The sequence below is a fragment of the Equus quagga genome, chromosome 1 (genome assembly GCF_021613505.1).
Source record: "Equus quagga isolate Etosha38 chromosome 1, UCLA_HA_Equagga_1.0, whole genome shotgun sequence".
In the NCBI taxonomy this organism is placed as follows: domain Eukaryota; kingdom Metazoa; phylum Chordata; class Mammalia; order Perissodactyla; family Equidae; genus Equus; species Equus quagga.
This window is the reverse complement of record NC_060267.1, coordinates 73297015-73321037: the sequence shown is the minus strand read 5'-3', so window position 1 is coordinate 73321037 and position 24023 is coordinate 73297015. Positions and strand designations below refer to the sequence as shown.

Genomic DNA, 24023 nt, shown 5'->3' with positions numbered 1-24023 from the left:
GCAATTACTAATGTTGAGCATTTTTAATGTGCTTATTGCCTACTCAGATTTTCTCTGTGAAGCATCCGTTCAAGTCTTTGCCTCTATTTTTCTATTGATTGTTCATTCTTGTTGATTTTCAGCATTCTTAATCCACTCTGAATACTAGCCTTTTATTGATTTTATGCTGCAAATCTTTTCAGATTATGGCTTGTCTCTTCCCAGTTTTGAGTAAATAGAAGTTCATAATTTTGATATCACTGAAAATTTCAAGTCAGGTAGATAATTGCCTTTAACATTTGGGAACTGTTTTTGGATAGGTTATGCTACACACAAAAACTCCTAATCAAGCTTTTTAATTTTTCTCTTCATATGATAGTATCAGTTAAAAAAATTTTAATCCCACAAGTGATAAAAACTTTAAGCAACTTAACAACCAGCATCTGAAATCATATTTAAAAGAAACAGTTCTTCCTTTTCTTCCATTGCCCAACACAGTGTTAAAATTTATCACGATAATGCCAATAGATTTCAAATCCAATTTCATGTTTTTCAAATCAAATCTTTCAAAATGATAACGCAACTAATTTTCAGAATACACACTTGGAGTAGTCACCCTGTCACTATGCAGAGGGCGCATCAGAGACAATTGGGAAAAACAATCAAATGTGTGCGAAGACAGAGATTTGGGCAGCTGGCCTTCCCCCCACCCCAGCGCGCATCACTCCTCCTCCCCCAACCAGCCATACCTTGGGGCCGAGCCTCCTGGGCATCTGGGCCATGTTCTCCTTCTGCATCTCCATGGACACCTCATCTTCAGCGGAGAACACCGGGTGGGGAGGTAGGAAGGCAAACGTCACCCAGCTCAGCTACCATCTAAGGAGCAGCCGGAGAGGCTACTTAAAGCTGGAGCTCACGGGCCCAGGAGCAACCTGATTACTAGCAGATCAATGTTTTGTGCCTCTCCTGTAGCCTGTTTGCATTCTTTGGGATACCGGCTCGGAAGCTCTGCTCTAAGAAGAAATCTTAGATTACTTTAAGCTGGGGTAAGAAAGACAATGGGAGGCAGTAGATGGATTAGAACAGTCATTCTCAACCCTGGCCCGCAGTCAAACCTGCTGGGTTTGCTTTAAAACTATACTGGGAGTTGCTATGGATGGGTGAGGCACAAACGTGGTAAATTTTTCAGTTCTCCAGGTGCTTTAAATGTGTAGCTGGCAATGAGAATCACAAACTAGTGTGTCTTGGGGCAGGGGTATCTGTGGGGAGTCTATGCCAGAGTGAGACCCTAGAGGACCTGAACTGTTACTGGGGGGTTGAAGAGGAGGTGCCAGTGTAGACTAGTATTTCTTAGAGCATGGTCCTGAGAACTGGTAACAAACGCAGATTCCTGCGCCTCGTCTCTATAATTGGACTTTCTGGGGGTGGGACCCAGTGATCTGCGTTTTAAATAAGCTCTCTCTAGGTGATTCTTAGAATACTAAAGTTTGAGGAGTGACAGCTATTTTGAAGGCAGAACATACAGGATTCTATCACTACCTACCGGTATTAATAGCAAGATGAAAAAACTGACTTTAAGAATTCACCAGAGTGTTAAACACCCCCAAAGAAATACATGCATTTATTCACCAAGAGACATGCATTGGAATGAGCCTCGGTAAAACCAGTGAAGAACATATTCGGCCACATTCAGAGAATTTATACACTGTGGTTCTTGCAAAGCTCAATTTTAAGCTTGGTTGTGTCTCAGCACTCTATAAATGGTACAGCCATGACATATTTGGGTTGTTGATGATGTGGGAGATGGGTGGTTATGTTAGAGTGCAGGGAGGAATGGAGTGGAAGAAGCAACAGGTAAGAGAAAAGGAAAACATGTCAGCTCTTAATTAACTTGTCAGTTCTCAGCAGGGAGACGTTGATTCTTGCATTACAAAGTATCATTTCCTGTAATGCTAGAGATTCTTTGCTTCTCTTTGTGTTTCAAGTCTCAGTTTCTGAGGTACTCACAGTCTAGTGTTTACAACAGTTGCACATGGCAATATTTTGCAATATTACATCATTCATATTACTAAAATGTGTATATAAATATATAGGCCTAGGTGTAACATGTGACCCATGATACTAATTATAATTTCTTTACATTGGCAAGCAGATGGACCCTGAATACTAGAATTGAGTAGTTTTATTTTTTATAAAAATATTTAATGACTTAATTTTCATAAATTAAGTAAAAATATTGGCTTTATTGAATAATCTGTTTATGTTTTTGTCCCTTAATTTTTGAGGCAATTTTAAATATGTTAAGAGAAAAATAATTTTTGAAAATGTATGAGACCATTCTAACTTTTTGACTTTCTAAATTTTAACTTATGTTTTTGGATTAAAATATATTCAAATTTCGAATATTTGAAACAGCTACATAACATTTAATCCTTTAATCACTGAAGTGAGTACAAGTCAAGATTGTAATAATGACAGAAGAGGAAAAAATGAGGGGAAATAGAAAATTTCCAAATAAGAAGGCTGCTTAAATTTGTAAAAACTGGCAATGATGAAAATTAGCAGACTTTATTGAGCATAACCCATGTAAAATTCAGAAATAAGGCATTACAAATTACTTATTAATATTTGATTACTCATGAAAGTAATGAAAATGAAGAAGATTATTCTTATCAAAGCTACATCTTGAACTTCAAGTCAGATTAAATTCTTGCAACTCTATATTATTTGCTAATTGATTCTTTAGGTATTCATTAAAGCACTGAAATTGAAAAGAGAATTATTCATATCAAATGCCTAATTCAGAAGCAACAAAGGTAACTCTGGGCTGTGCCCTTCAAGATAAAAAAAGATTATGTTGATGAAACCAGCAAATTTTCAAAAAAGATGAAATGTCAAGTATTACTATGTTTGCTGGATAACGATACTGGAACGTGACTCTAACTCTTTTGATAGCGTGAGGTTATTTCTAGCAAGCACGATGTGCTTTGAATTAATGATATTGGTTTTCTCTTGGATAAACATGGTAGAAAATATAGTATTTCATTTAACACCAAGTCTTTCAAATGGAGTGTATTAAGCACCTCTTTTTATCCTGATGTTTTAACACCTGGAGCCTCACTGACCCTGGAGGGACTGGCCCTCCCAAGGCTAGCCAATTGCTAGAGCTAGTAAAGGACTCACCCGTGAGTGTGCCTCTCTTATGCAAACCAACCAGTCCAGGGCCCACACAGCCCACCGCCTCCTCCATCAGCCTCTCACACTCAGAGCCACTATCGGCCTGCCCTCCTTACCCCAGAGCCCAAAAAAGATCGCATTAAAAATCCGTGAATCCCACCATGTGTCACAATGATGGAAGACTAAGGTTTCCCTGCATCTTCCTCCACTGTGTCTCCCACCAGCACAGCGTTTGTTCTCCCTGGTTGAGAAATGAACACAGGGGTGTTTCTAAGAGTTGGAACGAAGGGACCTTGCTACCCAGCTGAGCCATGGCCAGAGCTCAGATTCTGAAAATCCTGCCATCACCAGGCAGTGACACCAGGTACCAGGCAACTAGGGACAGTCCCCATGCCCCAGAGCCCACTCCAACTATTCCAACCAGCCAATCCTAAGCCTGTTGACCCTGCCTCTTCTGTTCCTTCCTGCGGAAACCACAATAAAGGCTCTTGCCCATTTTTCCCCCTCACTCCTTTGGCTCCTGACTGACTCTGGTGCTTCCCCATGTGACCCTGCATGGCCTGGTTGCCCCCTCCTCTCGGGAACTACGAGTAACAAACCATCTTTTCAGTGGCACACATCTCCTGATCTGTTGGCGTCATGATACCTGAATAATAAGGTCTACATTTTAAAACACAGACAGAGACAGTAGAAACTGGCTTTTACATTCTAAGTTCAAGGGAAAGTATTTTATTACTTCCATCACATATTTAACAACCAGTCTTCAGCATTATCTCTTGCCCAATGTTGGTATTTATGAATATAAACTACATTCTTCATTAAAGGGATGTAACACATCCCTTGTACACAAAAAAGAACATATGCATTTACTAGAACTGGGAAAAAAGGTGAGTAAACAGTAAACAATTGATGATATTGAGCAGAGACATGTTGATGCTGTGTAGAGTATTGCCTTGAGGTTCTTAGAAACAAACAAAACAGTTTTAAGCCAGGCAATTTGTGTGCTGTTTAAGCAACCTGTGCTTAACTGACTGCACAATATCCACAGAAAACAATGGAAAGTAGTATAGTTTCGAAATTTGGTGCTAGAATAGTCAAACAGATATTAAAAAACAATGAGACAAATGATTATTATCCAGGATGGAAAATTCAAAGCGGAATTTGTAGATAGAAAAAATCATAATATTTTCAATTAAGAAATTTATATCTAGTTCTATTAGATTATGGCAGGCACAAATGGCATTTTTTATATGGCATTATTTTAAATGGCATTATTATATGTATTGCTCAACTACTGGAAGAAAACAAGAACATTGATGTGGATATTTCATTCATTTTATACCTAATGTAAAAAGCACAGCTGCTGACTTCAGTGCTGCGGAGACTGAATATTTTCTATATGCTCACTGGCCTCTTTTTAAATTTTTTTTGTATGTGTGTAAGGAAATTGGCCCTGAGCTAACATCTGTTGCCAACTTCCTCTTTTTGCTTGGGGAAGACTGGTCCTGAGCTAACATCTGTGCCCATCTTCCTCTATTTTGTATGTGGGACACCTCCACAGCATGGCTGGCTGAGCAGTGTGTATGTCTGCACCCGGGATCTGAACCCACAAACTCCAGGCTGCCCAAGTGCACAAACCCAACCACTATACCATGGGGCCTTATTGGCCTCTTTTTTGAAGTACCTGTTTAAATCCTTTGACTATTTCTGTATTGCACATCTATCTTTTTCCTATCAATTTGTAGTTCTTTATATATTCTCGATCTGAGTCCACTGACTGGTATTTGTATACTTACTCTGTGCCTTGCACTTTTACTTTTAATAGTATCTTTAATAAGAAATCAAAAATTTCTTAATTTTAATGCAGTGCATTTTATCAATAATATCCTTTATTACTAGTGGTTTTTCTGCTCTATTCAAACAATCTTTGCCTTCCCCAAGTAAATAAAAATTATTCTATGATTTCTTCTAAAACATTTATTGTCTTTTTACCTTTGAACCTACAATTCATCTAAAATTGAGTTTTGTATATGATGTGAGGCAGAGGTCAAGATTAATGTTTTCCCGTAGGATCTCCATTTGACTACACATTATTTATTGAAATGCTCATCTCTTCCTTCCCAACTGCTCTGAAGCGCCACCTTTGTCATAAACATATTAAGCTGTTTTATTTCAAGGGAGTTTTCTGTTTTGATATGTTCGCATGTGGCTTGAAATCTCTTTAATTTAGATTTACCCTCTACTTGGGCCCCTAAGTAAATTCAATGTGGGAACTTTTGGGGGGATGTAATTATCATCAATAAATAATCAGAGAGTTACTTCAGGTATTATGTCAATGAGCCTTCAAACAAAGTACAAATTCCAGTTGCTGGATGGACCAAAACTTCTCTCCAGCTCTTACTCCATGCCTCCTTGCTTCTGCAGATGGTGGCTACAAGGAAGTCAGGATGATACGATGCTTGGTTATCTGTCCTCCATATTCCCTAAGTTCCTAAAGGCCCAAATGATTTATATTTTTAATCAGAGAGAGTTTCATTGCTATTCTCATTCTCTGTGGACCATTCAATGGAATGTCCACTCTCCTAGGAAGGCTGGGCTAAATTTGGGGGCACAGAAGCTAAAGAGGGACTCATAAAAGGCTTACTCCCTAGTGATTCACCAGTGAGGAAGTGGGGAGGCCACGCTGGCCCGTCTCCACCCAGAGCTTCTGCAGAGGAGGGACTAAGTAGCCCAGGATAAATGAAAACAGAACTTCCAGGAGGTTAAAGGTCCAGCGAATATTTAACCTGACTCCAATTCTCAAAAGCCTTTGTGCTCTTGGGCTTATTACATCTCCAAATACACCAAAACACAAAAATAGCCCATTAAACTATCAGAAGGGACCAAATTCAATGTCAAAACTCAACAGGGAACTTATGCCAAATTGAGCAATTGTCACCTGGCTAGTTCCCATTGGGTGACTTCTGTAAGCCCAGCAGTCATTACCAAAACCTCCTGGGATCCAAGTCATTTTCCAAAAGACATAGATGCAAAAGAGGGTCGAAATTTTTGGGAAAAACAGAAGCAGAGAATAGTAGGACTTTCAGTGAATTTCCCTAGTGTTTCGTGCACGATTTATATCTGTGCACAAATTAACGTGCTATCCAGACCCCCACAGTGTAAGGGGACAACAGAGCAGAGCTGGCAACATGGATAACACGGTGTAGGCAGACTCTCATTGCCTGGGTGGCAAGACAGGGCAAAATTTACTGCTCAGATAGCTGTGGGTAAAGTCTGGGCTGAAAGTCTGTGAAATTCGTTTCGCTATTTTTCCCTGAATCTCTGTAACAGGTCCAGAGTTCAGGCGGTGGTGCAGAGGGTGCAGGCCACACCTGTGTTAAGATCAGGTGGAGAACTCAGAGCAAGGTCATCGAGGAAGATGGACAGCTGAAGGGGATCCCATCTTCTATCCCCCACCCCTGCTGCCTCTCCCATCTCTCTGCCAACAGACCTGCCAGGAGTGTGAGCAGAAAGACGTTTTCCCAAAACTAGGTAGCTTGACGAACAACCATGTAAATTGTTCAGCTGTTCTTGGCCTCGGCTGCACCCTGGCGCATTTTAAAGTACCCATGCGGGGGCCCTCTCCTGTGATTTGGATTCAATTGCTATGGGTTGAAGCCCTGGCATAACTAACTTTACAAAGTTACTCAAGGGATCCCTAATATGCAGTCAGGACTGAGAATCCATGAACTAAACACCTTAAGATAGCCGTCATCTGACTATGGCTGAAAGAGAAGACGATCCCCAAGAATGTGGGCCCCCGCTGCTGGGGAAGGCTTTCTAATCAATGATCAGACCCAGAAAGAGTTGAATAAAGGAAAACTTGAAGATTATGGAGCAAGGGAGCAAATTGCTCCTAGATGTTAACCTCTTTTTAAAGCTCGTGCAAAACATTATCTGATAAACTGATTAAAGTTGTTTAACCTAGTTATTTTTTTTAAGATTGGCACCTGAGCTAACAACTGTTGCCAATCTTTTTTTTTATGCTTTTCTCCCCAAATCCCCCCAGTACATGGTTGTATATTTTAGTTGTGGATCCTTCTGGTTGTGCTATGTGAGTCGCCACCTCAGCATGGCCTGATGAGCGATGCCATGTCTGCGCCCAGGATCCAAACCAGTGAAACCCTGGGCTGCCAAAGCAGAGCGTGCAAACTTAACCACTCGGCCATGGAGCCGGCCCCAACCTAGTTATTTTTAAAAGAGAGTTTTGCTATAATAAAAAGTGGGAAAACATCTCATCTCAAATCTCCATTAAATGCATGTTTCAATACCACAGATATGGGTTATAGGGTAGTGGAACAAACAAGAGCTTCCATAACAGAAAGTGAGTGCAGATTCTGGGCTGCCAGTTATTAGCTGTGGGACTTTGAGAAGGTAACTCAACCTCTCTGAGCCCGTAAGACAGGGATAATTATACCTGTTTCTCAGGAGACTGGCAAGGATGAAATGGGACAGCATATTTAAAGCATCTTAGGCTCTTTGACGCTGGAACTATGTGATTAACTCAAGGCTACAGTAAAGATGCCCGGGGAAGGTAGGAAAAAGGCAAAAGTCACAAGCCCCCTGGACTCGCCTGGGGCTACTGCAATGTCTTTGGGACGGGAGGCAGGTTAGTGACCCTGTTAGCTGGTCACTAACAAGCATTCTTCGCTCTGATGCTCCGTCATCATCATGGTTCAAATACGTTCCATCTGTTTCCTTTGACTGTGGATTAACTGGCTCTGTCTTGCTCTAATTTGAAGGTCTCATTATCCTGTATGGGGAGCCCTGTTCAGTAGATCTTCCACCTCAGGCCACTTCATGGCCACTGACTAGCCATAGATGGTGCCCAGGGAGGGTGGTGAAGTCACATGGCACCAAGCACACATAAAGAAGCCTTCTGAAGGAAGTTTTGGGCATGTGGGGCCCTATATCAGGCGAGTGTCTTGCAAGGCCTGTCTAGTGTTTTGCTGAGCATCCCAACCAACACGGCTCATTCAACAGCAGTTGAAACGTTGAAAACGCTCAACCTTTCTCAGTTGTTTGTGTGGCTATGAGTCAAAGTCCCCACTAGAGGGCAGGACACTTTAATTTAAGACGGGGTTTTTATAGGTGAATAAACTGGATCAATTATAATAATTATTGGAATAATAAATAATCATTGCTAGCATTTATTGCACACTTTCTAAGGGCCAGGCACTCCCATAAACATTTTATATGCATTATTTCATTTAAGTTAATTATCATAGTCTCTTTACCCAGTTCTTATCATAAATTGTGATTATATGATTGCTAGTTAACTTGGTTTGCATTTCTGTCCCCACCGCTGGACTGAAAGTTCCATGAAGATAATGTCTGTTTAGTCTACAATTCTATACTGAACATTGTATAGCTGAATAAGTATTTGTTGAATGAATAACTGTTGCATGAATTGAATCTTAACTTCAAAACCAAAAGGGTAGGGGCTGTTATCGTACACTGTGTTTTGTCATTAGTAAAATTGTCTTTAAATTTTGTAATATCTCTTTTTAGGTATTTGAAATTAACTATTAAATGCTTGTCCCTTAGTGTTCCTTTAATAGATTTTATGTTTTATCTTGGGGGAAAAATGTTCTTTTGTAGAGAGTGATAGGCATCGTCAAAACTAAAATCAATAAGATCCCCCTTTAGGAGAATTTGTACTATTAACTTATCATCTTGATTAACAGTATTGTAATTATCTGGACCAATTTGTGAACTTGAATTCAACAAGTTCTTACAGTGCCGACCTCATGCAGGCATCGTTCTAAGGAATTTGCATCCTAACAAAGGTGCTATTATTAACCTCATTTTACAGATGGGGAAACTGAGGCACAGAGAGGTTAAGAAATGAGATTTCACAATGAGTGAAATGAGCTGGGATTCAGATCCAGATATTCTGGCTGCAGACTCCAGGCACATAATCACTACACTACCTCTCAAATCCAAATGCACTTAATGACTTTATACAATTATTACATAAAGTAATAATTGCATAGGTACTAATTCTGACAGGCCACAGCAAAAACAATCTGAGAGAACTTTTGTCCATGTTTCACAACGGACTTTTAACCTACTTGAAATAATAGTGCTTGAAAAAGAAAGACAGAGGTCACAAGCTGTCCTTGCCTCTCAAAACCTTGTTTCTAGCCAAGGAATTATTTTGTCATTACAGGATGAAAAATTATGAACTATAATTTCCTTCCCAAAAAAAACACACACACACTAACCAACTAACACACGAAGGCCAGCTTGCTGTGGGGCAGAGCTCTTTGGCATATCAACAGAAAAGCCAAAGCATACAACACAGAAATCTTTTAATATCATCAAAATGCAACCCGTGTTCAGCCAAAGAAGTTTTGCATGATAACAACATATAACAACTATATGACTCAGCAATTCTACTCCTAGGTAGAGTACCCCAAAAGAACTGAAAACAGGTATTCAAACAAAAATCTGTACACGAATATTCATAGCAGCACTATTCACAGTAGTGCTATTCACAACAGCCAAGATGTCCCTCAACAGAGGAATGGATAAACAACAGGTGACATAGTCATACAATGGAATATTGTTCCCCATGAAAAGGAACGAAGTATTGATACATGTAAAACAAGATGGAGCTTGAAAACATTACGCTGAGTGAAAGAAGTTAGACACAGAAGTCACATATTGTATGGTTCCACTGATACGAAATATCCAAAGGAAGCAACTCCATGGAGACAAAAAGCACATTAGTGGTTGGGAGGCCCTGGGACATAGCAGAAGGGAGAGTACTGGGTTTCTGTTTGGGGTGATAAGATGTTTTGTAATGAGATCGAGGTGTGATTGTACAACGTTGTGACTGTAATAAACGCCACTGAATTGTTCACTTTAAAATGGTTTAAAAGGTTTATTTTATGTTACGTGAGTTTTACCTCAATAGAAAAAATACAACATATGACAATGTTGAAAATAAATTTTATCTCTATTTTAAGACTGTAAAATATCTCTATTTCTTTATCATGAGTACAACCTACAAAGACATCTATACCCTTTGGTTAAAGTGTGACCAAGCATCAAAGCAGTATTATTTGTTTCATTTGCTCTTTATATTTGCTAAAAAGATAGGAAAGATCAAAGAACTCTCAGAGTGGATACAGATAATCAGCTGGATACAGGTAAGATCTCTTTGAACATTATAATAATCTAGTGCAATGAAATGTGTCTCAAAGGTCTACGGAGTACTGACTACAAAAGATGTTTCGAGTGAAAAATGAGTCTGATGTATATAGCATAAACGTTTTAAACATTCTCTTTATTTTCTTGAGTCTTGCAATTTCTCGGTCATTTAGGAATTAGGATGGGTCACTGATAGTGTGGATTGCTTTGCTCAACATTACTTCAATCCTCTTTTATTTTGCAAAAGTTGGGAAGCTTCAAAAAGAACACTACATTCCCCAGACTTTCTAGGAGGTAGGATTCCGGATATGCTTTGGGTTCTACTAATCAGATGCATTTTCTGAGATTTTATGGGCAGAGGCAGGATTCATGCATCCATTTTGTAGATGTGTTTCATGGCAGAGGCGGTGTGTCTAGGGGTCTAGGAGTTGTCCTGGCAGCTTCCTAATTTAGCAGGTGGTCTCCCAATACAGCAGGTTTGAGCACCAGAGGTGACACATTCACAGCCAGGATTGTTTCAGTTATCTCTTGCTGTGTAATGAAGCATCTCAAAACTTAGTGAACTAAAACAACTATTTATTATTTCTCATGGTATGTGCCTTCCCTGGGATTATGTAGGCAGCTCTCCCTTGAGATCTCTCATGAAGCTACATTTCGATAACAGCTGGGCTGAAGTTATCTGAAGGCTCGATTGGGCTGGATGTCCTGGGGGCTTGCTCACATGGCTGGCAGTAGATGCTGGCCGCTGGTTGGGAGTTCACCTAGGGTTGTTGACTGAAGCTCCTACATGCAGCCTCTCCATATTGCTTGAGCTGCTCATGGCCTGCTGTCCGGGCTCAGAGAAGGAGTATCCCAAGAGCAAGAATTCCAAAAAGCAGGAAGCAGAAGCCACCAGAAGCTGTGCATATGTCACCCATTTGTAGGAAATCTCATCTCGAGTTTGAGAGCAAGAGAAAAATCAACCCAGGAGACTGGAGTGGTGAGACAGACCTCTTAGACAACAAGAAGGATTTGAACGCTAGTTTGAGTACATTGGGAAGCCACTGGAGGATTTTAACCAGGGGGAAGACACAAGAGTCAGTTTGCTTTGTGCCTTCGCGAGAACCCTGACTGCTATGAAGAGAATGGATGGGAGAGGACAGGTTGGAAGTGAGGAAGCCAGTTAGGAGACTCTTACAGTGGTCCTGGACAAAGAAACAAGGACAACTTAGACTAAGCTGGTGGTGGTGAAGGTGCAGACAAGTGTACAGGTTTGAGATAGAGCTGGAACCACCAGGGCCTGGAGATGGATTTGATATAAAAGGTGAAGGAGAAAGGATTGAATGCTGCCTCTGTCACAATGTTCTCATGGGGGATTAAGTCTGATTCTATACAGGTTCCTCAAAAAGTTAAACATAGGTTTACCATGAGATCCAGCAATTCCACTCCTATGTATATATCCAAAAGAACTGAAAGCAAGAATTCAAACAAATACTAGTACCCATGTTCACAGCAGCACTATTCACAGTAGCCAAAAAGTGGAAACAAGCCAAATGTCCATCAACGGATAAATGGATCAACAAAATGTGATATGCAGGCAATGGAATATTATTCAGCCATAAAAAGGAACTTAGTACTGATATATGCTACAACATGGATGAACCTTGAAAACATCATGCTAAGTGAAATAAGCCAGATACAAAGGGGAAAATATTGGATGATTCCACTTATGTGAAGTACCTAAAATAGGCAAATTCATAGAGACAGAAAGTAGAATAGAGGTTGCCAGGGGCTGTGAGGAGGGAGGAATGGGAATTACTGTTTAATGGGTACAGAGTTTCTGTTCAGGATGATGAAAAAGTTCTGTAGATGGATATTGGTGATGGTTGCACAACACTGTGAATCTGCTTAATGCCATTGTATTGCACACTTAAAATAGTTCAAATGGTAAATTTTATGTTACGTCTATTTCACCAACAATAAAAAATTGATTGAGTACACAGAGTGATTGGCATATACCTGGCCCATTGTAGTTTGGGCTCAATGTATGCAATTTTTGTTTTCATATATCTCCCACACTCATCTTTTTCAGAGCGGAATCTTCCTCACTTGATAAGGCCGAAAATTTTGAACTTATGAGTTTGTCTGCCCTGGAGCACTCCTCAACACCCTGAGTCCTTTCCTGTCATACCTGGCTTTCCTGTGGACACTGCCTCTCACCACATGGAACCCCAAGTCATAGTCAACTCCATAGGACGAGGCCCTCCTCCTTCCTGGAACCAGGGAGAAGATATCACAGGGAGGCCTCCCATCCCTTGCCATCCTGCCATTTTGGTTTTTCTAAGGCTACACCACTAGGCTGCAGAGGTGGGATAATTTCCGAGTGAAATTATTACAGAGAAGAGGAGAAGCCAAAAATAGGGGTAACCTAAGCTGTCCCTGGAGTCTCCAGTAGAAAGAACTCAAAACTTAAGTCTTTCACAAGGACAGGATCCACTCCTGCCCCACCCCCACTGTGTACCTGGCTCTCCTGGCCTTTGGCTCTCACACCACCTCCCCTATGGGCTTCCTTCTTCAAGTCTCTGAATCTCCACCCACCAATGGCTGGCCTTTAGGTTACAGTACCTCCAGTGGGAGTGACTCTCTTTGGAGTCGTGGCCTAGTGATAAGTGACACCTGTTGCCACCCAAATCTCATGGAATAGCAGGATCTCTTGGACAAGAGTGGACCTGGATACTTCCGGTCTAATTTCCTTTACTATAAGCTCCACTGAGAGCTGCAGGGAGAGTGACTCCTTTAATTAGGGGACCTGTTTGATGAAGCACAGGCTCATCTCTCAACCACAGATTTTAATTTTCAGGTTCAGTACAATTTAAATACATTTGGAAAAAGAAAATATTTCCTCAAATAACAGGTAGCCCATCCCTACTCCAGTGTCTCGAACCTGGAGCAAACTTGAAGCTTATTTCTTACTCCCCTGGAGAGTCTACCCAAATAATAGAGGACACCTTCGGGTGGCAGCCATCATCATGTTTCCAGGAAGGGCTACAGACTTAATCATATTTTTTATTTATTTCTGAAGACTCCCTGGGATGGGATACAGTTTCCAATTTTTTCTTATGCTATTATTAGTGCTATTGCAAATCATGGGGAAAGAAATGTTTATTCAATAAGTGGTATTGTAACAATTGGGCAATTATTTGGGAGTGAAAATAGCTAGATCCTTGCCTTATACTTAACATCCAATTCTAAGACTTCAGCTGCCACATATGGGCTGAAGACTTCTGTTCTTTTCAGGTAGGGTGGGCATTTTCGCCTCCATGACCCTCTTCCAGGAGTGCGTACCCACTCAGCCGATGGAACCCCACCCAACCCAAGCCCGGATAACTAAGGAGGTCTTAATGAGGTGGAGAAAACAGAGTGAGACTTTTTTAAAAAACATAATAGCACAGAAGTTGTGTTAAGGAGTAGTCTTGTAGAAGCTCCACCAGCCTAGACCATTCATCTCCTCTTTCAATAGTTAGAATTTAATGATGGAGGGAAGCCAAGACAAAGAAGTCACAAGAGAAGAGAAGGAAGAAAGTAGGAGTGTGTAGAAGAGGACTCTCTTCTGCCCATCAAACATGAACTTGAACAAGCTAATGGGGAGACTGAAAATGGAAATGAAAGAGCTACTTAGGACCACCTCTCAATTCTATATGTGCCTGACCGTCTAATGGTAAACCGTTTCCAATAATGGAGTGTATCTTTTTCACAAATGATGACATCCGCATTTCTAGCTCAGATCTCTCCACCGAGTGTCTAACTCCCTCCTGATGACCCAAAGGCCATAGGCTCCTGAAACATCTAAAATAAATCCCTTCTCTTCTCCCTCCCCCAATCTACTCCTCTCCTGTGTCATCTCTGTGAATGGAACTACCATTCCTCTCCCTGGTCTGGGTTAAATTGTGGCCCCGAAAATTCATACGTTGAAGCCCTAACCCCAGTTCCTCAGAATGTGACCTTATTTGGAAACAGGTGTAATGATTTGAATTAAGGTGAGGTCATTAGGGTGAGCCCTAATCCCATATAACTGATATGCTTATAAAATGGGGAAATTTGGACACAGAGACACACACTCATGGAGAACACCATGTGAAGATAAAGGCAGAAATCAGCTGATGCTTCTACAAGCCAAGGAATGCCAACGGTTGCCAGCCAACCACCAGAAGCTGGATGAAAGGCATGGGACAGATTCCCCCTCACAGCCCCCAGAAAGAACCAGCCTTGCTAACACCTGGATCTCAGACTTTGAGCCTCCAGAATGGTGAGACAATAGATTTCTGTTTTTTAAGCCAACCAGTCTGTGGTGCTTTGTTACAGCTGCCCCAGCAAACTAACACTATCCAATGAAGATGGACCCTCCCTCTCTCACTCGCCACTTCGGATGACTACATCCCATCCAGTTAACCTCCAAAATATCTCCTAAGTTCAGCTGCTACTCTGTTTCCACTGCCTCTGTGGGCAAGTTGGGTAATTGGGAAATCTGTAAACCCCATGTTGGGAGAAGATAAAAAGGGACTTAGTTAACCAAAGGGAGCAAGGATAGGTGGAAGCTGGTGCAGGGGAGAAAGGGTCTAGGATTCAAAGGGGATGTAGAGACGGTGGGGCTGGCCAGCAGGGCGGGAGGGCGCCCTGGCTGTGGGAAGACAAACACCAACTCCCTGCTTATTTGGAGAATGCTGAGACGGCAGAGACCAGAGACGGCATCAAATATCACAGAGGTGCGGCTGGCTGGAGGCTCTGTCCCCACGGCCAACTTTGGAGCTGGGCTTTCTCCTCGGATGCGTTGGGGGGTGAGTAGAGATCTTGGGGGCACCTTTGCCACTGGGTTTCCCTAGGGCAGCCCTGCAGCATGCACAAGCCCGAGGCCCCTGCTTTGTGAGGCTGCGGAGGGTGTTCCTTTTCCAGCTGCAAACCCAGTGGGCGGTTTTGCTGCTGCGCGTCCAGGACCCAGTCCAGGAGGTGTGAGCGGAGCAGGCACTTGGCATTCCCCAGCTCAGCTCCAGCTCTGCCCGGAAACAGGGGGCTTCAGGGGACTCTTGGAACTGGATTCGAAACTTTGAGATCAAGCAGTGAAGGACCTGGACTACAACGCCAGCTTGGACTTCCAGGACTCTGAGCAGCTGGGCTTGCTTTTCTCATATCCCTGCTCTTCCCTTCACCCTCATGCGCCTCGATCCTTCCTCCCTAATCCCTCCTTCCTCCTCCTCCCCCTGTTTCCCCGTGGTCCTCACTCTTCCCTCGCGCCATTAATCCCCCTCACCCTATTAATCCCCTCACCACATCACCTCCTTCCTCCAGTCTTCCTCCAGCTTCGCATACCCCTCTTTTCCTCCTCCCGGGTTCTCCTCCTACCTCTAATTTTTCCTGCTCCTCTTACGTGCCCCCTCCCCCACATTTCTCTGTCTCCCCTTTTTCTCTCACCAGTCTTTCTCCTCTCCGGCCGCTTTACTCCTCCCCCTATCTTTCCACCTCCTGTCCTCACTTCCCTCTCTCCTCATCCACCGCGCCCCCCCCCCCCCCCCCAGGCCCCGCCCCCCACTGTTTGTTCTCCTCCCGGATCCCGGATGAAGAGGTTGCCCTGCCCATGTCTTGCCCTGCCCCACTTCTGGCTTCTGGGGTCTCACTTCATGGCTCAGGGCTCCGGGACTCAGGCCCCAGGGAAAGGGCCCTCGCTCAGCATCCAGCTCCTGCGAGCCCAGTACGAAGGCTTGAGGCGGCAGCAGAGGGCCCAGGCCCACCTCGTGGTGCTTCCGAAAGGTAGGGCTGGGCAGGTGCTGGGCCGAAGGGGAGGGGAGGAGGGCCCGGCTGGGGGCGGCGTGGGTGGCTGGGCTGCGGGCAGGGCAGGCCAGGGCTCTGCGAGCTCTCCTGGTGGGAAGAGCAGGGATGCAGACTGGCAGGAGTCACAGCGAGAGCAAGGAGACCAGGGCCGGGCAGCTCTGCCTGGCTCAGTCCCTCTGCCACCTGAGCCAAGGGCCTCAACCAGGCATCTGGCCGGCAGCCTGCTGTTCCTGGCCTCTCCTCTTAGATTCTGATCTTGCTGGACTGGTCTGCCTGGTGAGCCGGGCTTAGCCCCCCTGCTAGGCCAGGTGGGAAGATAAGGGCTCTGCTTCCTGGCTGGGTCTCACGGGGCGCCTCCTGCAAACCTGAGAAACTGGCTCCGGAGACAGAAGACGTGGCATTCCCGACAGCCCCTCGAACTGGCCAGAGGAAGTGCAGGGCTCAGGGATCCAGGAGGCGCTCATGCTCACACAGCTGCTTATCACACCTCTAAGAGCAGCCAGGGAGGCGCAATGAGACCTGGAAGCCCCCTCCTCCAGGGGAGAAGCCTCTGTCCTTTGGGAACACAGCTTTCATCCCAGGAGGACGTTAGGAGTACAGGCTCAGGAAGCAACAATTGTCACATCCCAGCCCTTGATCCTCTGACAGAGGAACAGGTCCAGGGAGGTGGGAAGACCCCCTGAAAGGTCAAGGCTGTGCCTGGGGGTTTCTGTGGTTATTTGTACAGTTTGGGACTTATCGAGTGGCCCACCCTGCACTAGGCCAGGCTGGGAAGGAATCAGGGTCCAGGGGACTTCACCATCCGGGACAGGATTTGTGCTGCCTTTTGGAGACAGAAGTGGCACTTCTGCGCTGAAGGCACCCATCCCTCATGACTTGGGCTGTTGCCAACCAGTAGGATCTGTTTGACCTGAACTGGCACAGCCAAGTAGCCCCCATCTCTGCAGGGCAGAAGCTGAACCGTTCCAAAAGCCCTATGCCATCCTCAAGGGAGTTTATTCATTCAGTCATTCAGCAAACACTTATTAAATGAAACCTCTGTTAAATGAAAGCACATGCTTAACACACCCATGATTCAGATGCGCAAATCCATATAAGGGGCATGTCCAAAAGACAGCCCAAACGCAGTGTGCACCATAGGATTCACCATGCCCTGTCCATGACCCTCCCCGCAGCCCTCTCTCCTGCATTCTGTAACTCAGTGTCCTCTCCTCCATCGGCACTGCGTGATAAGTTAGGGCAGGTGAATGCAAGGAATACTCAGGCGCTGCCTTCTCAGGGAAGACTTCCCACCCCCAGGCTCCGGAAAGCTCTTTCAGAGTAGTCCTAACAGTTGGCAAGTCCACACCCTTTCTCTAATTGTGAGACATAGTGCACTGTCTGATGGAGCGGTCGTGAACTTGAGGAAGAGCCTGAGTCTGAGTCTCAGCTCTTGTCATTTACTTGATATGCAGCTTTGAACAAGTTATGTAAATTCCCTGTGAATCAGTTTCCTTGTCTGTCAATTGGGAATAACTGTCATAACCTGAAGTACAGTCACGTGTTGCAGAAAGACAGGGATACGTTCTGAGAAATGGGTCATCAGGCGATTTCGTCAGCGTGCGAACATCATAGAGTGCACTTCCACAAACCTAGATGGCATAGCCTACTACGCACCTAGGCTGTATGGTACTAATCTTATGGGACCGCCGTCATATACGCAGTCCATCATGGACCAAAATGTTGTTACGCAGTGCTTGACTATATAGGGTTGTCGTAGGAATTAAATGAATTGATATGTATAAAGCTCCTCAGGGCTTTATGTGCTGAGTGGCTGAGGACCAGGTCACTTATGTCACATGAGTCTGAGTTGGAAGGACACTTGAAGCACTTGGGCTGAGTGCGAGGAATAAGGTAGGTCTCCAGGGAGAAACCAGGGTAAGATTACAAAAATAAGGTAGAAATGATGCTAGGGAGGCAGAAAAGCAATTCTGCCTGCACTTTTAGCAACAAGGTTGATGGTGGTGCCACTCACTGAGGTGGGGAATACGGGAGAAAAGGTTTCTGGTAGGGAAAGAGGAATTTGTTTTTGAATATGCAGTATGTGAGAGAGTTGTCTCTAGAACTCCCAACCAGGCTGGGTGTCAGGAGAGAAATCTGGGCTGGAGATACAGGTTTGGGGTCATCAACATGCAGGTGGTAGTTGAAGCCATGGGCATGGATAAGATGGTGGAGGGTCACCGTGTCAATTGATGGGAGGCTAGGATGAAAATTAGAGTTCTGGAATATTCAAATATTTAAGGGACAAACAGAGGAAGAGAAGCCAGAGAAGATAGAGAGAGCAGTCAAAATGGCAGGAGAGGAATATTGTTTAGTCTCAAAAAGGAAGGCTATCCTGACACATACTGTACCTTGAGGACATTATGCTAAGTGAAATAAATCAGCCACAAAAGGGCAAATACTGTTATGATTCTACTTAGACGAGGTACCTAGAGTAGTCAAATTCATAGAGATGGAAAGGAGAATGGTGGTTACAAGGGGCTGGGGGAGGGGGTAGGGAGAGTTGTTGTCTACTGGGTATAGAGTTTCAGTTTGGAAAGATGAGAAAACTTCTGGAGCTCTGTTGCACAACAAGGTGACTACTTAACACCACTGAAGTGCACACTTAGAAATGGTTATGATGGTTAATCCTGTGTTATGTATGTCTTAGCACAATTACGTATCTTTTTAATGGTAGGAGAAAACCAGGTGATATTAATGTCATGAAGCCAAGCCAGTAGAGGGAACTTAGAAGATAGTGATCCTCTGTGTCCAGTACACAGAGAGACCCTAGAAGATAGACCATTGAGATCAGCACCTACTAAAACTAGATTTCAGTGTCAAGACATTGACTTGTATTTGGAAGGGCAGGTATTCTGGGAGCTGATCAATGGAAGGAAGGGCCCTGGAATTGGCTTTCTTCATCCTGTATTAGCGTTATGGAATGGATCTCAGTTCTAGAAATGCAGTTCCAAGCAGCAGCATGGCTGCCCTTATGCAACATAAGGGTACCATGGGACCTTGAGCCGGGGGTCTATGAAGCCCCCATTGCCTCAACAGTTGGTATCCAAAAGGCATATGCTTTTCTCACATCTAGGTGGTGTGTGACTCATCTCATGTAGAAATGGGATTAGGGATGAGAACTCATATCTGGGCTGGGTGTTTTTTATGTACATTTCATTTAACGCTCCCAACAGCCCTGTAAGTCAACTCCGGTTTTAAGATCTCCGTTCCCCATTGCTTCACCCCAGCTGAAGAGAGAGATCGAGGAGGAGCTCAAAATCCTCCTTCTCCAACTGGTACCTTCTGGCAAACTGAACGAAAGATGGGGGATTAAGAAAGCATGTAGATAATTAAAACATTTCTGTCATCCTTAGTCCCCGATCGACCAAAACCAAAACAAAACAGATAAAGCACACGATAGGAAATTTCCCTACACTCTTCAGATAATTGTGTTAACTTTCTTTTGCTTGGACCGTGGAGAGGAGGCACCGTTCCAAAGGTGTGCAGGGGACCACAATGGAAGGCTCATGGAGTGATTCCCAGAAGGGTCCGCTTTGTGGTCGGAGCCCATGTGCACCTCCCCACTTAGTCTCTTTCCTTGTCCTCTGCGGACCCAAGGCTGGACTGAGAGCTGAGTCGGCTCCTCTCTGCTACCAAGACCTGCCTGTCCATCTTGGGTCCTTTCCTCCTAGACTCATAGTGGGAGAGGATCCCACTTCCTAGCTTCTCCCATCATGTCCCCATCCCCCTCTGTTCTCAAGTAAGTAGAGAGCACTTGAATATTTGTAAAGGTTTTCATGTTTGCCGTGCTAAGAAAATAGCGTGGTTATAAAGCGGGAACAAAACCACTGGAGTCAGTGCTTATGGGTCTGTAACGGTTTGCAGACACAGCTGCATCAATCCTCTGTTTCTCTGATTCCCAGAACTGGGGCTCAGGGGCTTCTTTCTGACTTTATTCCTCCAACGCCATCTCCCCTCTCCTGCAATGCACTTTGTCACCTACAGGGCCTCCCACAGTGACAAATGTCAAGCACAAGTGAGCTTCACTGACATTTCAGGGGGATCTCCAGACCTACTTTCCATAGGAAAATGCCTTTTACTCATTCTCACAACTCTGGCTGCCACCAAGAATTGACAATAAACTATCATGTTCCAGAAGGTGGTAGAAATATGTCCCTGAGAAAGAGGGACCAGTATCTATGGGATGGAAGGAGAAGGCCACTCCTTCAAAAGGAGCTGCTTCGAAATGCAGCTCCTCCCTCCTCTGCCTTGGGTGGTAAACCCATTATCAGGATCCCAGAACACAAAACCCAGTAAGTTAGGAGTCACCTTTTCCACCGCTGAGTGTATGTGAATCCATACGTGTGGGTGACCACGTGTGGCCCTGCTCCTTGTCATTCTGTCAGCCTGAAATGCTAGTTCCCTACCTCTTCCCAGGGTTCCCCCCTCACTGCAGTCAGAGCCTGAAGTCTCTTATTAAACTCTGTTGTGCTTGAGCTTTTCTCCATGGCACTGGTTACCACCTGCAATTTTATTAGAATATATTCATTTGCTTATTGTTTTTCTACCCCACTAGAACACAGCATGAAGGTGTGGATTTCACCTCAATGTTCACTGCTATAGTCCCAGGACCTAGAATAAACAATAACTAGCACATAAAAAGTACTCAATAAGTATTTGTTGGATGAATGAATAATTGTGTGTATTGGGGGGAGAGAGACAGCTTGTATGGGTGTGAGTGTGTTGGGTGGGAGAGAGTGCCTGTGTGTGAGCATATGCGTGGGATCATGTGTGTACCCATGTATGTGTATACACACACATGCAGTGTACTGGGTACCTGGCCTCCTTGAAGTTTGGGGCATGGCTTTTCTTCAGCTTGAAAGCTCTGAGACCCCCCAAATGAGAGCTGCCCATGTGACTTGCATTGGTGACCCAGCTTGTCCTTGCTTTCTCAGGAGGGAACACGGCTGCTCCTGCTGAATCCATGGTCAGTGCTGTTTGGATTAACAAGGAGAGAAGGCATTCACTGTCTCTGGACGAGGCAGATCCTGAGGCAGCAGGGATGCTGGAGGAGGCTGACAGAGGCTGTCCGCAGGCCCCTGAGTCTCCATGGCACACACACCTAGAGATGCACCGCTTGGTCCAAGCCTTCCACCAGGAAACCAGTCATCAGACAAAACACAAGGGCAAGCTCATGGGGTCTGAGCAAAGGCTCCCTGAGGAAGGAGACCCAGGCTTGCTTGGAAACAATCAGATGACTCAGCAAGGGACCACGAACCCAGAGGCAGCTCAGAGTGAGTGTCAGGTGGGCAGTGCCCATACCAAGGTGGTGGGATCCACCTTAAACATTGGCGTTCAGTGCCCTCCTTCCATAAAGACCACACTCAGATCTGGAAAACCAGCTCACTATCCATTTCCTCAAAGGAAAACTCCCAGGATCTCCCAAGCTGCCCGGAACCTGGGCTTATATGGCCCAGCCTGAAGCTTTCTACTCAGCCTGTTGTCCCAACCTCGAGGCCAGCTATGGCATCATCAAAGAATGCAGGAGGCAGAGCCACAACGAGGGCCTCTAGCTGTGCGCAGGAACTGGACTAACTCAATTGTAGGGATTGTGGGAAATGAACCTTACAGTGGGCACATTGCCTTGTCCCTGAGAACAGAAGAGATTTCCCAGGCCAGATTGCTCACAGTCCAGGATGAAAGTGCTATCTGATCAATGCAGCCCCTTTCTGCTTTTGTAAAAAGACATTGCTGTGGAGGCCTGGATGCCCATTCCTTGGGGAGGTCTCTAGAACTAGGGAATTTTGAAACATAACACAGGCCCCCCGGCCAGTGGAATGCCTTAACAATGTCCTGGAGTCAATGGACGCGGGCAATCTTGTTTTCAATATCTTCTGATGATTTTTCACATGTTCTGGAGAAGATGAGCTATGAGAATTGACTTTTTCTGGTTGCTATGCCTGGAGGCCAGCTCACTTAGAAATCACTACATTCACTGGTAGTGGTCGCCCCATTTCAGCTGGAGCATCCCAAAGTATGGTCACCCTGGGTAAAAAGGGTCACAACAGGGTCATCTACTGTTTTATGTGTTTGAGGGGTCTTCAGAAAGGGCCGGTCCTATCTCACTGAGACTGCATATTCCAGTCTTATCATAGATTTCTTTCCCTCCATCCCTCCCTCCATCCTTCCCGTCTGCCTTTCTATTTGTCTGTGTTCTCTCTCTCCTTCCCTCCCTCCAATGCTCCAAATTAAGTTCTTATTTAACACTGCCAATCACTGAAATATATAGTTACAGGAGCCTGAGCAGAAGGGGACAAAGAAATGCTCCTGCTTGGAAAATATGTGCTCCCCACACACTGCTCCCTTTCAGCCACATTGAGATCACTCAACCTTCCTGGGGTATTTGAAACCTAAGAGAAAGCAAAGCAGGTGCTACTTGGGTGATGGGGAAGAAAGTATGTCTTTCCTGGTTAATGTTTAACTTTAGCAATGATATTTAAACACATCTAAGGGGCCTTGCCCTCCTATCAGATTCTCTCTCTGTGACATTTCATCCACGTCTTCCTTTTTTTCCTCATGGTGATCCAGTCTTGCCCCTCCACATCCCGACTTGTCAACTGGGAGTGTCATTACCTGTCAAAGAGGCATATGTGCCTGCTCCTTGGGCCACCCACAAATTCACTCCAATTTGAGGATTCATTGTAATTCTTTTTGTAAATAATTAATGATCCAGTTGTTAATTTTTTTATAGTCTAATGAAAAAGAAGGAAATTTTCTGAAAACAATTTTGTCCTTTGTTTTTATTTTAAAGAGGATTCCCATAAGGAACCCTCTTTCTACAATATAGAAATCAGGATAGGCTATGTTTTGCTGCAGTAACAAACAACCCCAAAAATTTCACAAGAGAAGCTTTTTTTTTTTTAACTCATGAAAAGTCCACTGTGGATTTGGGGAAACTTCCAGAGCAGCTCTCCTACATGTATTACTAGCAGTTCAGGCTGCTTCAGTCTTGTGGTACCACCACGTCAATAGTGGTTTCCCTAATCACTGTAGCAGGAGAAGGGAGTGCATTCATAGTCATGTACTGGCTCGCAAATCACTTTTGTTCACATTTCACTGTCCAAAGCAAGTGACATAGTCATATCTCCACTTCAAGGGTATGACGAGGTGCGATCATCCCATGTGCCTGGAAGGAGAGAAGAAATGGAAACATGGGTGAGCCCAAATGGCTAACAGGTATGGATAGGGGCCAGGTCACAGTACAATATTAGATTTATTCTGAATACAATAAGTAGCCATTAAGGGGTTTACTATGAGACTAAAATGAGGGGGCCGGCCCCGTGGCCGAGTGGTTAAGTTTGCACACTCTGCTTCGGTGGCCCAGGGTTTCCCCAGTTCGAATCCTGGGCACGGACATGGCACTGCTCATCAGGCCATGCTCAGGCGGCATCCCATATAGCAGAGCAAGAAGGACCTACAACTAGAATATACAAACATGTCCATGTACTGGGGGGCTTTGAGGAGAAGAAAAAAAAAAAGATTGGCAACAGATGTTAGCTCAGGTGCCAATCGTAAAAAAAAAAAAAAAAGCTAAAATGATTTGATTTGCAGTTTAACCAGATTACTCTGGTTGTTCTATGGAGAATGAGTTGAGGGTCACAGTAAGAGGCAATGTCAGGGCGCCGGCCTGGTGGTGCAGCAGTCAAGTGCGCAAGTTCCCGCTTCGGTGGCCCGGGGTTCACCAGTTCGGATCCCAGGTGTGGACATGGCACCGCTTGGCAAGCCACGCTGTGGCAGGCGTCCCACATAAAGTGGAGGAAGATGGACATGGATGTTAGCTCAGGGCC

General features: G+C 44.4%; 1 protein-coding gene across 1 annotated transcript; it reads left to right on the top strand.

The window, feature by feature from the left end:
* The first annotated feature begins 15892 nt into the window (after window positions 1-15892).
* On the top strand, window positions 15893-23563 carry C1H9orf152 (chromosome 1 C9orf152 homolog). Its single transcript, XM_046672154.1, has 2 exons — window positions 15893-16134; window positions 21132-23563. Exons 1-2 carry the CDS (start codon window positions 15942-15944, stop codon window positions 21656-21658), a joined length of 720 nt encoding a protein of 239 aa, XP_046528110.1. The 5' UTR covers window positions 15893-15941; the 3' UTR covers window positions 21659-23563.
* Window positions 23564-24023: the final 460 nt, after the last annotated feature.

Bases quoted from the DNA above. Each gene is read 5' to 3' on its own strand.
- C1H9orf152 (XM_046672154.1), top strand. From the start codon at position 15,942: ATGAAGAGGTTGCCCTGCCCATGTCTTGCCCTGCCCCACTTCTGGCTT. The intron at 16,135-21,131 runs GTAGGGCTGGGC...TTGCTTTCTCAG, and splicing joins CCTCGTGGTGCTTCCGAAAG to GAGGGAACACGGCTGCTCCT.